The following is a 14,962-nucleotide window of genomic DNA, read 5'->3' as shown; positions in this document are numbered from 1 at the left end:
CTCGTCCTCGATGCCTCGGACCTCATTCGATCATGCCATTCTTGGCATGCAGCGACTGCGCTAATACCTGAGCAGTGCTCAGCGGGCTACGTACCACTCCACGTTCAGCACGCGAGCCATGCTCGGGATTCCCGTCTGATAAACCTTTGGTGTTCAAAAACTCGGATACTCTGATATATAGAATATTGACCGTCCCGGTCCAGGGCCAGCGCCAATAGCGTTTTCTGCCTCCTAGCAGAAAAGGGCTTATGACTCAGCAAAGCTCTACAAAGAGACGTGCGCGTAGCCCCCAAGATCTTCCACTTCTAATCAGTCCATGGCTCAAGATGTTCCAATCATCCCATACCAAGGATAAAACCATAAACACCTTGCTTCCAATACTAAAATTAAGCAAGGTGCCACGCTTTTGAGTTCAAGAAGCATGACACCGAGACACCGAGGTCCATGGGGACCCTCACCTCAGCGACACGAGTCCCCGTCGCTAAGCGAACAGTGACGGTGTCACTCAGCCGCCCTTTCAGCGCCTCAGCATACAACTGACTTCCTTTGATAATGGAGCGTCGTGCATAATTGCCCGGCGCCCCGAATCGATCAGAATTTAAATGGCTTCTCAAAGCTCTTCACGGTCGCCTATACGACCAGTAAGCCCGGCTTTCGTACACGTTCTGTGTTTAGAAGCACGGAGCTCTTCGGAGTGGGCTCTGCTGCCCTCTTGGCTTAACTGAATTCAGTTCTTACCCAGTAGGGTGCCCCGAGCCAACTGGGTATACTCGTTTTCCCACGGCAAACCAGACTGGCGAGAAGCGGAACTTCCGTACGATAAATCTTTACGCGGCTTGCGCAAGGAACAACCAGTCCGAAGGTGACGGGTGTCATCACAGACATAACACCGTCGGGCTCTCCCTCCTCTTGCTTAGCATAGATGAGATCTATTGGCTCAGGCCCGCTCGCCGAGCTCTGAGAGTGTGCATTCTAAGAAGTCGTGCCAGCTTAGAGTTGATATCGGCATTTGATGCCACATTCACCGCTTCTTCAATAGAAGACGGATGCATACAGAAGACTTCTGGCCACGCCAGTGCGGTGGCCCTTTATAAAGTGGGTCACTGTGACTGCCTCTGGGAGAGGATGGGCTGCCATCTCGGAAATGAGAGTTCTGAACTCTTGGACAAAGCCCACACCAACTCCTTCTTGCCCTGTCGGGCAGCAAGAAACGCAATCGTACGCGATATGCCTATTTAAGCAGCGAGAGCCTTCGCAAAAGCTGCAGCTTCCGCTTCGTCCAGGAGGGAAACGCCGCTTTCACTAAGTGCCGCATGTTAGTGTCCATTTTCGCGCTAACCCACCGAGCTTGGAGGTAGCTAGCTCCATATTCTGTTGTTCGTTTTGAAGCATGTGGTTGTCATAGCCATCTTGGTATCTCTCACCCAAAGCAGGATATTCTCTTCATCTCCATCTCAATGGTCTTAACACTCACGGGAGGAGTTATCCGTCGACGAAGGTGGGGACATGGACGCAGTCGAGCGTCCATGTCTAACCCTACGTAACTTGAAAGCGCCTCTAGACGCGTGTTATCGCTTCGGGGCTTTGCGGAGCAAGGTGTTGCACGCCCTTAGGGCTAAGCAGGGACACCATCTTATTAAGATGATATCCTTGCTTGGCCCGTTCTGCATGCCCTGGGGCAAATAAGAGGATTGCTCCATCCTCACAGAAGATCAGGCGTAGATTGACTACGAGTGCTACCAAGTGAAGCGGGGCTGTCGTAGTTCTTTGTTCAAAGGAAGCTAAGCTAAAATTACCGACCTTACGTTCTATACTAGAACAAGTACGAGTATTGCGGATCACAATCCGCTAACCTAAATCTTTAAACCGAGGCAAATAACTCTTCCGTTCAAAATACGCCATGGGGTAATGTTCACATCAATAAGGGTTTTGTGGAGCAGTTGATCGTCAGTAGCTGTAAGCAGCGTGGCTGAGCTCACTAGCGACCTAATTTGAACTTTTGGCGAGCTATAGAGGAACCAACTAGAGCGAAGTAGCAAGGCTTCATCACCGAGAATGGCTTCAACATCTTGGATGCAAAACTCCTCGTCATTTTCGAAGGCTCGCTGATCCATCCATGTGTGCTGGGAACGGAAGACAAGTATCGATGAAAACATGCTCGTAGAAGGACGCACTGTAGTTTTGCACGGACTAAAATCACTTTCCAAGTGCAGACCTTGGCGCAATACTTTAAAATAATAAGATAATCTTAATATCCGGTGTGGTGCATACCTTGGTGGCAAGAATTTGTGCTCTTCTTTTGTGCACGTCCATCTTAAACGCCTATAAAACTGTATGCGTGGAGTGCTCATGCATATCATGCCTTATGTATATAAGCTAGTTTTGAAGTAGCTAAGCGGAGAAAATTAGATAATTCTTTCTCGGCTATCCAAGTATATGAGCATTCAGCTCAGAACCTATGGAATGCTATGCATGTGCTATGAAACGCTAGGATAGGTAATTAGTCGTGTCTTGTTGCTCCGTCACAAGCAAAAACTACGTCGATGAGACCTACATCAATTTTATCCAACGGATTCTCCCGATAAGAGTCCAGTCCCGAATAGAGCCCTCAAATATACAATACCTACTACCCCGCTATAATGACTCAGATGACTTGACAAAAATCAAGGACGAATAGTATGGATGATTGCCTCCACAAAAATTTCAACATTTCATTTTGTCATCGACTTGTGGACCCCTGCCACCACTGACAGGTATGGCGGAACGCGCAACGCCATTCCGATGTGGCGAAAGCAAGAAGTTATTTTGTGGATTGAAGAACATGGCGGGCATGTGCCCAGTAAAGCCGTTGCCCATTTTCGATCGCTCGGTCTTGCTGTGGATGGTGCCGCAGCCAGAAAGTGAAGGCGAACACGAGCGGACATTATGGTGGCCGAATCACACCAGCTGCGTCTTCCTGGTTGGTCGCAAGCCCGTATTGAGCACCATGGAAGATCTACTCTACGATGAAATCATAAACAAGCGCCTTAAGAAAAAAAACGACCAAGACGTAGATCTCCGACATGAGTGCTGCCATTTATGCATCTCTCCGCGAAGACGACATCCCGCAAGAGAGGCTGCGTCACAGCACTGGGTCTCAAACTTCATGGCTCGGTACGGCCTCTCGCTACGATGTCACACCAACTTGACCATTCCGACCGATGAAGTTGTCATCGAACGAGCGGTCAGCTACATGCGGTTCCTGCAAGAGCAATGGCCACGTATGGATCTCGACCAGACAGTGCTAATGGATGAAACGGCCGTGTACTCCGAAGACGCACGCAACCAGACAGTTGACATTGTTGGTGCTCGTCACGTGATTGTTCGCTCAACAGGGTTTGCATCCATGCGCATCAGTGTCATTCTTGCGGCGAGCGCAGCCGGCAAGAAACTGCCACCAATCTTGATCTGGAAAGGAGCTGACAAGGCCAGCTTTGAGAAAATTGATGAAGTGTACTTCACGTACCAGAAGAAGGCGTCGGTTGACAGTTCGCATCTCAAGCGCTGGACCGATTTGCAGTTCCCTATGGTAAATGTCAGCAATAGTGAGTTTTTGATTTGGGACTCGATGAGAGCTTACATCTCGAAGGAAGTCAAGGCAAAGTGTCAGACGCGCGACATCAAGATGTGTGTAATTCTTGGTGGACTCACTTCTTATCTTAAGGCTGGTGATATCGGCATCTATCGATACTTCAAGGACATTTTGTATGCTGAAATCAATGGGTGGAAGGAGAGAGACTAGGTGAGATACACCAAATATGGTAATCCAGGCCGCCACCAGTGAAGTCAGTGTGTTTGTGGGTGCGCAAGGCATGGGCACAGATCGATGAAGACGCTGTCGTTAACTTTATCATTGGTGCTGGCTTTACCTACAACTACCAAGACTGGTTTGCTGCTCGACATGACGTGTACGGTACGTTGCTTCGAGAAAGCTACAAGACGGACGGTGACAGCAGTGTGGATGCTGATGTCTTCAACCTTGACGTTCTGGACGAGGCTTTTGATGAAATTGGAGTTGTGATTAATGAAAAGGAAGCAGTCCCTAAAAACACAAAGGAGAACTGCCTCACTTCAGCACAGTTTTGATACACCCCTCAGCATGTCCTCGGGGAATAAACTCCCACGCACAACACCTACGATCCATCATGGACCCAAACAGAGTAGCGAACCCGTGTCGGAGGTATCTTCTCTAGAATTGTTAAGAATGTTTTTTTGAATTTATTCTGAGTTTGTGACGTACTTCGAAAACCAAAATCGCTATTTTCACATTGTCACAAAAATACTCTGTTTTTCTAAAAAAAATCCCGATTTTTCCGGTACTCTCCAATCGGGAAAATCCGTTATAAAATATCGACGCCATTGAAAGTATTATTCCAGCGATATGTGACGCTGAAAATGTCCCCAAATAATAAAATGGACTTCTAGTTCACGTACGATCAGTGATGGATCAAAAGTAACAATGCCAGATAGGACTTTTAAAGGTATTACGACTATGTTCCATGGAATATAAACATCCGTCATGTACGACGTTTACGCGAAACGTTCACAAGAAGGTAGACAAATCGACCTGGAGCTTGACTTTGCTAATTTAATGCTCAGGACCTTATCCGAAAAGCAGAAGCAACACAAAAAGGTGGAAATGAACAGCTGCTCTGTTTTTTGTCGCCGATTCTCTCGGCAAAAGTTCACACCACTATGCCTTTGAAAAGTCTTTGAATACTGCAGCTTCACCTAAACGCAACATACTCCTACTCAGATTTTATACAACTTCCCAACCAGGACGGCAACATTTATATATCTCACGCAAACGAAATGCTGAAGATGAAATAGGTTACTTGCGACGTTCTTTCAAAAAGTCGTTATCACCGAACCATGAGCAGACGAATGTGAAATGGTGCACTCTTGTGAAGTGCGAAACCACGATTCAACATAGAAAGACCTGCTCCTGACATACGTATGTCCTGGCCTTCACGCCGTCCAATCGATTTTGACATCCGGTTGCAACACGGATGATTTCAACGATCCGTGTTATTTAGTAGCAATCCTTCTGAAAAGTGTAAAGAAAAAACGACTTTTCGAGCGAGGGGAGGATGTTTAGTTGCATTTGCTCCACCACGAGTGAAGCTGATGAGTTAGCCGCCCCGTGAAGAAGCGCAAGAACAATGAAACGTCAAATTTAAGTCGTACCTTTCCATGCTCCGATTGTAGCAGCGCTGGACTAAGCGCGAGTATAACTATTGATTGCAATACCTAAAGATGCCACGCATTTGTTTTGGCGTATTTATATATACTAAGCAGAAGTGAGTAATTTTCCCCTTTTGTATCAATATAAAAATATATTCATGATATTTTCATAAATAAGTTGATAAATGACAGCGACGACAAAGAAATGTCTAAAGCTGCACAAACTCTTTGTAGCCGAGGTAGGAAATTCCCACGAGATATGATGAGATACGCTTGCTGTCTCTCTATCACGTTGTTCTTATGATCTGTGCGACGTAAATTGCTCATAAAGTATCCTTATATGACTTGGTGCAGCTGGCTCGTAGCTCACAACTCGAGACGGAAGGTTCCCGAGTTTTGTCCTCGCTTGCCAACGTCAGCCAGCGAATTCCAATACTGTTAAAGGACGATGACAACTCGAAAGTGATGGGCGTATTGCAATTTTCATGCAGCTCGCAAGCACTATTGCTTCAAAAACATTTTTTAGCTCTCGAAACGAGCTATGGATTCTTGACTACAATTTTGCGCGATTATCAGGAGATGCTTCGCCATCTTCGATCTTTCACAAACGAGTGTGTAACTTTAGTCGATCAACATATAACTAATGACGGCGATAGCACTGAGGATGAGTCGGCAGCGATGACGTTCTCGATGAAGCTGCAGGAATGGATGGAGACGGTGCTTACGATGTTTGAGCACGAAGTGTTGCGGAAATCGAGTCTGGTGGCCAATTTAGAGTACAGTGACCTCAATCGACTGACTACTGCATCAAAACAGTGGAAGGCTAATGGAAGAATGGGCAACATCGATTACGACTACGGTGCGTTGTTATTTGTCTTTTTAAGCGTCAACTTAAATATTATTGTGGTTCTGCAGTGCAAACAGGCTTGCCCATGCCAAAAAATCTAGATTCTCGAGCGATAAATTCTGACAACAACGAGATTGTGACCAAGAAAAGGAAGAAAAAGAAGAAAAAAGCTATCAAAGGACAAAACTGACCTCTTGTTCCTTGCGTATAGTGCTCAAATGATATTACAACCCACGAATCTACGTACGCATACACCACAACGTTCTATACAAATGGAATTCCACTAACTGTGCGTGCCTTGTATGCCGGATATTCATCTGGAAAGAATCCTATGAGCAGATGCTCCTCGTACCTAAAAAAGAATCAATCACCACTCAGCATCATATTAGCCTTCATGTCTATAGTATCAAGCAACAATACCGTACGGAATGCGATCATGAAAGAAGCCCCAGGCCACAAACGAGTAGCCAACAATACAGACGGGATTAGCGAGCAAAATCTGACTACCCACAATCCACCAGAACCATCCGAGATAACTCGGGTGACGAATAAATCGGTACACTCCGTGAGTCACAAGTTTATGTTCTTTTCTTTTCAAATATTCGATTCGATGCGAAAAGTTGCTGGCGGCAGTACTCATGGCCAATACGCGAACAATTTGCCCGAAAAGGACCAAAACACAACCCACTGGCCGCACTATGGGATGTAACTTCCAGCCCGGTACAAAATATAACTCGAAAAAAAACTCAACACCGCTTAATAGTACTGCCAAGTGGTATTCTCGACTATGATTTAAAAGGAACGCTGCAGATAAAAAACTGGATAAGTTCAACTTGCTACCAATGTCATTAAAACTACATAAAAAACGCACACTCGTAGCTAACGTTTGCTGGTCGGAAAGCAGCTGTTAGCATGAACTCCATGAGATGAAAGAAACCCAAGGCCAGAGCGTACAAACTCCATTGCTCCATGCACCTCCAGCGCAATTTTGACGTAATGTTGAGAGAGGAGTCGGCTAGCGCCACAACTTCTGTGTAAAAAAGTAAAGACGCGTGCAAAGTCACGAATACACCCAGTGCAAATGCTGCAAGCGCGACTCTGCCAAGCCCCCGATCAGAGCAGAAGGCTTCCGAGCGGAACATGGCTGTACGCCAAGTAATTAGCAAAATAGAAGTGAGAATTGGTGTGTGTAATGCAATTGGTCGAAATGATAATTTAATTGTCCATTCTCAAAAATCAATGCTTCCAACTGGTAATTTGGAGTAGTTGAAGTGGTCAGCAATTGTTTATCCAATGACGTGAAATTCTCAGTCAAAAACCAAGAGAGAAAGCGTACAAAGTCCTGCAAAAACCTGTAGTTATCTCAACGGACGTGCTTGAGTGATCTAATTATTGCTTAACCAGAGCACCAGAGCACTTTACAGGAGTATCGTCTAGATATTTGTCAGTATTCAGCTTAATTTGGCCAATACCTTATTGCAATATGTTTTCTCTTGATATTTGCTTGTCAAAAACTCAGCAAGCTTGAAAACTTGGACTTATATAAAGACGGGAGCCATACCAAGAATGGTTAAAAAAACTCGGGTAGCCTAAGCGTCGACGTTTTCAGCTGAATAAGGCTAAACAAAGCTTTGTCATGCTTGAAGCGGGAAATGCGTTGCTCGGACGGTGCTAAATACTATGCTTTGCCTGACGCAATCGTAAAAAAAAAGAATTTTAGTATTTTGGAGTCATTGGAGTGATTTTCCATTGGTATCTATCTTATCATTGGCTCCAAAGATAGCTGTACGAAGCTAATTAACGAATATTAATGATATGTCTTACTTTCATGTCAAGGCTTTGCCCTGGTTTCTAATACCGTGACATATCTGTGAAGCGGATGCTGGACATCTTTATATTTAAGAGTTCAGTTGCAAGCAAAAATGAAAGCAATCGCCATCAAAATAGCCAGGTCATGACCGCTAGGCCACCCGCACCTGTCCAAACGGGGACAAACTGAGCCCATGTTGACCCGTCCGTGTGCGTCTAGCACAATATAGTTGTAGACTGATTATCGAGTAATTCAAGAGACAAGAGAGTGAAGAAAACCGTCGGACAGTGCTTTAGCGTACTGAACGCCAAGAAAAAAAGGGTCCAATCGCAATCTAAGCCGATAAGCAGTGAAAATCTAGATTTGCAGTGAGTCTTACACTCTTCAGCGAAAAATTTGAGAGCTTGTCGGCTGGTTAGTTTGCTTTGGTTGGATGACGTATATGTAAATGGGTCTATGCTGGAGACGCAGACTATTAAAATTGTAGCTGTTCGGTAAACTCATCCACTCGAAGGTGTCACTGACAATAGGAATTTTTCTGCCAAACATGGTAGCAAGGTCAGATGGAGAAAATGAGAGTGCGATAGGATGTGGTATCACTGGAGTGTCTATCAGAGACGTTTATGATGCCGATAGATCATAGCTGGTGTCAGGCAATAGCACGCGAGTCTAATTGCTGTAGCGCAATTCCAACAGACCAGCCATGTACTAGCTAGTTCTGGTCTAGAAATAGCTTGTCTGTTTGTCTCTTCATCGGCGATGGTGTCGTTGACATCAGCGCAACTATTTTTTTCGCTCAAGAGGTCAGCAAAGACTACAGCTTCGCACCATAGAAAGCGTCTTAGAAAGACCAAAAAATCGTACTAACGAGATGGCAGCACTGTGCCGGAACTGGCCCGGTTAGCAGAGGCAACTTGACGCATGCACTGCGAATTTCACGCGCATGCATACGCTTTAACAGTTGTACATGCTAAACCACCAGTACATATGTCTCACTGAGTCAAAGGATATTTCACACTTTAAGGACTATCTAATGCACCAGAGTGTCCAATTATCTGGTGGTTTAGCTGTTCGAACCACATCATGAACATGCACAAACTTACTTTGATGTTTCATTATTTGATGTATGCGATCATTTTCGCGTAATGCACGGTAAACCGGCTGTGAAAATCACACCAAAAACTTGCGAGCAATACATTCGTGCATATGCTTTTATAATGTATTCACCAATGAGAATGAATATATCGCGATGTAACGGTGTTACACGTTACGACAGCCCCACTGCAGGCAAGGTCGCAATTTGGAATGCCATATTGAAAAGCATTTTCTTGTCTGACCCCGCAAAAGATTAAGGCCACGATGGATTAGTTAGTCTCTTTATCCGTATAAATTCATGAAATCAGCTGCCTACTTGCACATGATATGTGCGAATTAACTCGACAAGAAATGGTTGCTCACCAATCTCTTATAGTGCGGCGGCAAAAGAGGCCTTCCAGCTGTTAAAAAGACCTTGCGCCCCAGTCTGACCCTTCGAGGCCCAGATAGAATGCCTCGGGTCGTTGACAACGTTTTGGTCAAGCCATAGTTATGACATGGATGTGTTGCTGTGATTGAATCTCGAAATCTTAACGCTGCAGAAAAAGTTCCAATCGAATTATCTACAAATGACTTTAGAGGTTATTACCTGCGGCGAAATACGCCGACCCAATGAAGGGAAGTATGTCTTACTGCGCTGCTGTCGCTTCCGCGTGTGTGTATCAGAGATCTCCTTAATCATGCAGCTGATCATTCTGTTCGATCGTCAATGCTTATATTTAGTGCAGAATCCCCCATGAGTCAGTTTTATATTGGAATGGGCACTTTGCAGAGGCAGAGGGAAACGCGAAGATGTATAAGCTACAAGGAATGCCAAAAGCTGGTGTCAGACTGGCAGCACTTCGTAGAAAATCTGGTGATGAAATTCAAATAAACAGAGCGTCATGCGCATTGCACGCGATGCTATGCTTTAATCTTATGTATACAAAAGCAACACGTAGAATCTACAGATCTTGTTGATTCAGAGTTGATGATAAAGCTCTATCAAAAACCGATTCCCCCCCTACACATTCAGTATCTGTAAATCTCAAGACGAGATGTGCCTCGCATTTTAGTCATAGATGACTACTAGGGCTTCGATTACACTCTAGACATCCTCAAGGCGGATACAATTTATCGCATGGTTCGTGTTGGCTTATGTTAGCTATGTTGGAATCCAATTCTTATCAGCAATCAAATGGAAACCGAATTTGGATAAAATCCGGTTAAAACAAACGTATGTGAATGAGCCTCTGTCTACGACAAAAAATAGATCCAATTCTGAGCCGCTTGAGGTGCCGAGAGCTATCTTATGCCGCTTAGAAGACGTCGGAAGCCTTTCAAATTACTCAACGGACGCGCAATGAGGTTTTTAAAGGGAGTCAACGCGCTAGCATTGACTCGAAAGCTCAGAGGAGCTGATCATTTAAAAGCATCCCACCGCAGGACTCACGTAATGGACAAGGGACAACCTGCATCCAGCATAAAGCTTCTGGATCAATGTATTTATCAGGGGCTGGTATATAGATAAAGGACACTCTTGGTCTCAGCAATTTTACTCCGGCAAACATCTGTAGCGTCGATGAGGCTAATATGGCACAATCTACCCCATCCCCTCCCTGGTAAAGCGACACAGGTTTGCGACACAATGCGCTTCTGATGAAATATATTTCGTTATCAACTCAAGGTGTGGCCGGTAGATGAGTCGCACGTTGTAAGTATGAGCATTGTAACGGGGTTACACGCACCCTGGTATGAAAGGGTGGGTCACACAAGATAGTGTGACGGTACAAAGATGTGGATTGCGCAAGTCGGTGTAAATACACAATGATGTGGCTGCACCGTCACAAGAAGCCACTACAAGGCAGGACTACCAGTAGTTTACATATTACTTATTAATCAGGAAAATCTAGGGTTTAGATATAGGCCGCTCTGCCCTAAATAAAGTAAATACATTTTCAATTTTGAACAAAAGAGTGTATTTGCCTTGTTTAAGGTTTTGGGTTCTCTTGGAGGTAGCGGATTGCGAACCGCTACACTCATACTGGTTCTGGTATAGAACGAACGGTCGGTGACCTTTGTAAGCTTTTTCTAAGCAAAGAGCTACGGCAGCCCCGATACACTTGGTAGCACTCGTAGTCAATCTACGCCTGAGTCGTTACGACTGCTTCCCTATTACGATGGAGAAGTTTTTCTATTTGCCACAGGGCATGCAGGTCGGGCTTAATAAGCTAATGTCCCTGCTTGACCCTGAAAATGTGCAACGCCTTACTTTGCAAGGACCCGAAGCGATAAACGCGCGCCTATAGGTGTTTTTGAGCTATGAAAATACTCTGCTAGAGCATCTACAGAATAAGATGTCGGCGTCGAATGTGTTCATGACGCCACCCTTGGCGACGGATGACTGCCCCCGACCTAGGTCGCTCATTATCAGCGTTTAGATCCTAGAAGGAAGGAACGGAGAATATCCGATGCTCTGGGTGAGTGAGGCTAAGATGGATACGACGTCCGTAACGCTCCAGAACGAGCAACAGTCGTGGCGCTAGCTATCTTCAAGCTCGGGGGTCAATCACGAGAATGGGCACTTGCGTGCGGAACTTTGGTTGAAGTAGAGTTTCCCTCCTGGACGGAGTAGAAGCTACAGCTTCTACAACTACTGATGTCGCCTAACCAGGCATATCGCGTGCGAACGCGTTTCCTTGCCACCCGACAGGGCAAGTACGCATTGGTGCCCTTTGTCCGAGATTTGCGAAATTCATTGTCGGGATGGTACCCAATCCTCTACCCAAGGCCGTCACAGTGACCGTCCGTATGGAGGGCCTCGAGCTGGCGTGGCCAAAACGGAAGTCCCCCGTGTACATCCGTCTTGTTTTGAAAAAAACGGTGAATATTGCATACCCTCAGAGCTCGACGAGCGGGCCTGAGCCAAAGAATCTCAGCTATGCTGATAAAGCGGAGGGAGAGCTCCGAGCTGCCGGGCAGCGTTTAAACACTTAACGGTGTTTTGCCTGTGGAGACACCAGTCACATGCGGACTGGCTGTCCCCTGTGCAAGGCGCGTGAAGGTTCATCGAACCTACGTCCCACTTCTAACCAGTCTTTTTCGTCGCGGGGAAAATGACAACACCCAGTAAGTGTGGAGCACACTAATGGGGAAAACCAAGTTTTGTTGAGCTTAAAAGTAGGGCTCAGCCCCGAAGAGCTCCGTGCTGTTGAACACGGAATGTGTAAGCAAGTCTGGCTTGCTGGTCATTAAAACGACCTTTAAGAGCTTTGGAAAGTCATAGAAGAACCTTATCGATCCCGGATCGTTGGGCAATTATGCTCGATGCTCCACGATAGAAGAAGTCAGCTGTTTGCTGAGGCGCTGAAGCGCGGTTGAGTGACACCGTCCCTTAGCGTTGGGACTTGTGTCGCTGTGCCGAGTGTCCCTTCGAACCCTGGTGTCAAGTTTCTTGACATCGAATGCGAGGAACGCTGCTTAGTCTTAGACTTGAAATAAATGTATTTATGGCCTTATCTTTGGTATGGCATGGTTGGAGCACCATGATCCATGGATAATTGGAGGTCGAAGACCTTGGTCGCTACGCGTACGTCTCCTGGTGGAGCTTTGGCGAGCCATGAACCTCTGCTAGGAAGCAGAAGCACTATTGGCGCGGACACTGGACCGGGACGGTCAATGTGCTGGACATCAGAGTATCCGAGTTGCTGAACATTGAAAGTGTATCCGACAAAAGTCCCGAGCATAACTCGCGGGCTGAAGGTGGAGTGACACATAACCCACCGAGCATTGCTCACGTTTAGAAGTAGTTGTTGAATACCAAGAGTGACATGGTCAACCAAAGACCGAGGCATCAAGGGCGAGGCCCCAATGATGCACGTGGCACGTAGCCCACAGAGTACTGCTCATGTTATGGAGCATTGGCTGCATACCAGAAGTGTCATGGACGAACGACATCCGTGGCATCGAGAGCAAGGCCATAGTAATGGGCGTGGAGTGGCACTTAATCCACTGAGCACTGCTCACGTTTTGAAGCAGTTGCTGCATGCCAAGTGTGGCATGGCCGAACAAGATGTGATGTATCTCGGGCAAGGCCCCAGTGATGCACGTGGAGTGACACGTAATCCACTGGACGAAGACTGCGGAACTAGCAGCTCTTTGTCGGATGTTGTGAATACCATCAAGGCTCCGGTGGAACACAATGCGGAACTAACACTAGACGACGCTGAGTGCATGTTCCCACTGGTCTCGCCAAGTCATAAAACCTTTATAGAGAGGAGACGGCGATGCCGTATGTTATCTGCAAGGCACAGGGCGTCGACCCTAACCCAGGACGTGTCTACCGTAGTCGACTGCGCACAGCTATGCACTATAGTCAACGGTTTGACGGGGGAAGAAGACGGCGACGTCACCCTTTAGGCTAATCCTGCGGTGGATGCTCCTCTTGATCTGAACAAGATGCCCATCAAAGAGTTCGGCGGTGCCTTGAAGGCAGGCGGTTTAGACGAGGTGGTCGTAATAAGACCTGAAGAAGAGAGCAACTCGTCGTCGCTTCCGGATGAAGTTTTCATAGAGGACACAAGGAGGGCGATGAACGCACGAAGTGCATCTTTGATCCTTAAGAATCCCTCGGATCCGTACTATCCTTTGGTGAAGAAATCTTAAGACATCTCCAAAAACCCGCAGTCGGTCCAACCTCCGGACCGAGGTGTGTGTCATGAGATCGACATGGTTTCGGGGTCCAAATACTGCGTAGAACGTTAATGGGCACTGCCCAAGGGGCAGTGTGACGTCATCGATTCCTTCTTTTACGCGACGCACGACGTTGGAATGGTGCGTGAGAGTAAGTCCCCGCATTCGACACCCACGTTTTGTGTCCGGAAGCCGAATGGCAAGTGGCATATCGTTCATGTTTACAATAAGCCCAGCCCTGCCACCATTCCGGCACAGACGCCGATTCGTAGGAAAGATGTTATCCGGAACAATATAGTTGGCTGTACAAGGTACAGTGCACTCTACTTGGTCGATGGGTATTACCAATTGCTCGTGAGGGCTAGCGATATTCTGCTGACAGCGGTGAGTACTCTAAGCGGGATGCTTTTGAGTAGCTGGTGTTGCCCCAAGCTGTCAAACGCACAAGCAACATTTAATTATCTTGTGACGCAGTTGTTCAGGCCCCACCGCGTGTATGCACAGGCATACTTCGACGACATCTACGTCTACTGTCGGGTGGGTAAGGGAGGACTGATGAGGAAAACCACATTGTCCATTGACTGCGGTGCTCGATTGCATGTGCACGAGTACGCTGTATGCTAATGCAGATAAATACATCTTCGGCGCTGAAAAAGAACACTTTTTTCGGGTGCTCGTTAAGAAGCGTGGCTTTCTAGCGGATCCCGCTAAGTTTAAGGCCTTGTGGACTGGCCGATCCCAAGAACCAAAAGGTCTTGCGCAAGTGGCTTGGCCTCGCCAACTATTTGCACAAGTATAGCTTGAATTATGCGGAAATGGCACGGTCATTGTAGAATCCCCTCAAGAGAAACGCGAAATGGCGTCAAGACTCCGAGCATCGGGATGCTTTTGACAGGGTCAAAGACAACCTCCTACATGCACCAATACTGGCGCTGCCAGACCCCGATCGTCCGTTCAGCGTCGTCTGTGACGCTTCGAACTTTGCCATCGGCTGTGCACTGCTGCAAGCAGACGCCGAGGGGCGAGATCGGGTGAACGCGTTCGAATCTCGAAGGCTCGAAGCTGCAGGGAAGAACTACTCAGTTCATGACAAGGAGGTACTTGCGATGAAGTATGCACTTGCCAAGTTCAGGTTCCACCTGCTCCGCTCCAAGCCGTTTGAGATCTATACACATCATGCGTCACTGCGCACTGCAACTCATTTGCCCCACCTCTCACAGAGGATGGCTGGATGGCTATTCTTCTTTGCGGAATATATCTTCGAGGTGAAGCATAAGCCGAAAAGTAGAATGCTTTGGTTGATGCGTTGTCACGCC

The 14,962-nt window shown here is 46.7% G+C and overlaps 5 protein-coding genes across 5 annotated transcripts; 3 read left to right on the top strand and 2 right to left on the bottom strand.

Annotated features, from left to right (window-relative positions):
* Positions 1–3,232: 3,232 nt before the first annotated feature.
* On the top strand, positions 3,233–4,125 carry PHALS_12495 (DDE superfamily endonuclease, CENP-B-like; the record flags this gene model as incomplete). Its single annotated transcript, XM_024728055.1, has 2 exons — positions 3,233–3,744; positions 3,810–4,125. The coding sequence occupies 2 exons, from the start codon at positions 3,233–3,235 to the stop codon at positions 4,123–4,125; spliced, it is 828 nt and encodes a 275-aa protein (XP_024578570.1).
* A 1,283-nt stretch (positions 4,126–5,408) lies between these two features.
* Positions 5,409–6,260, top strand: PHALS_12494 (uncharacterized protein; the record flags this gene model as incomplete). The annotated part of the gene is made up of 3 exons (XM_024728054.1): positions 5,409–5,462; positions 5,578–6,082; positions 6,139–6,260. 3 exons carry the CDS (start codon positions 5,409–5,411, stop codon positions 6,258–6,260), a joined length of 681 nt encoding a protein of 226 aa, XP_024578569.1.
* A 74-nt stretch (positions 6,261–6,334) lies between these two features.
* PHALS_12493 (protein-s-isoprenylcysteine o-methyltransferase) lies at positions 6,335–7,041 on the bottom strand (the record flags this gene model as incomplete). The annotated part of the gene is made up of 3 exons (XM_024728053.1): positions 6,335–6,422; positions 6,496–6,874; positions 6,942–7,041. The coding sequence occupies 3 exons, from the start codon at positions 7,039–7,041 to the stop codon at positions 6,335–6,337; spliced, it is 567 nt and encodes a 188-aa protein (XP_024578568.1).
* A 2,304-nt stretch (positions 7,042–9,345) lies between these two features.
* On the bottom strand, positions 9,346–9,669 carry PHALS_12492 (uncharacterized protein; the record flags this gene model as incomplete). The annotated part of the gene is made up of 2 exons (XM_024728052.1): positions 9,346–9,408; positions 9,565–9,669. The coding sequence occupies 2 exons, from the start codon at positions 9,667–9,669 to the stop codon at positions 9,346–9,348; spliced, it is 168 nt and encodes a 55-aa protein (XP_024578567.1).
* A 648-nt stretch (positions 9,670–10,317) lies between these two features.
* On the top strand, positions 10,318–10,580 carry PHALS_12491 (uncharacterized protein; the record flags this gene model as incomplete). The annotated part of the gene is made up of 2 exons (XM_024728051.1): positions 10,318–10,407; positions 10,482–10,580. The coding sequence occupies 2 exons, from the start codon at positions 10,318–10,320 to the stop codon at positions 10,578–10,580; spliced, it is 189 nt and encodes a 62-aa protein (XP_024578566.1).
* Between the last annotated feature and the right edge of the window lie 4,382 nt (positions 10,581–14,962).

This window comes from Plasmopara halstedii (assembly GCF_900000015.1).
Source record: "Plasmopara halstedii genome assembly, contig: Scaffold_614, whole genome shotgun sequence".
Lineage (NCBI taxonomy): Eukaryota > Oomycota > Peronosporomycetes > Peronosporales > Peronosporaceae > Plasmopara > Plasmopara halstedii.
Note: the sequence above shows the minus strand (reverse complement) of the source record. Positions and strands in the feature narration are given on the sequence as shown.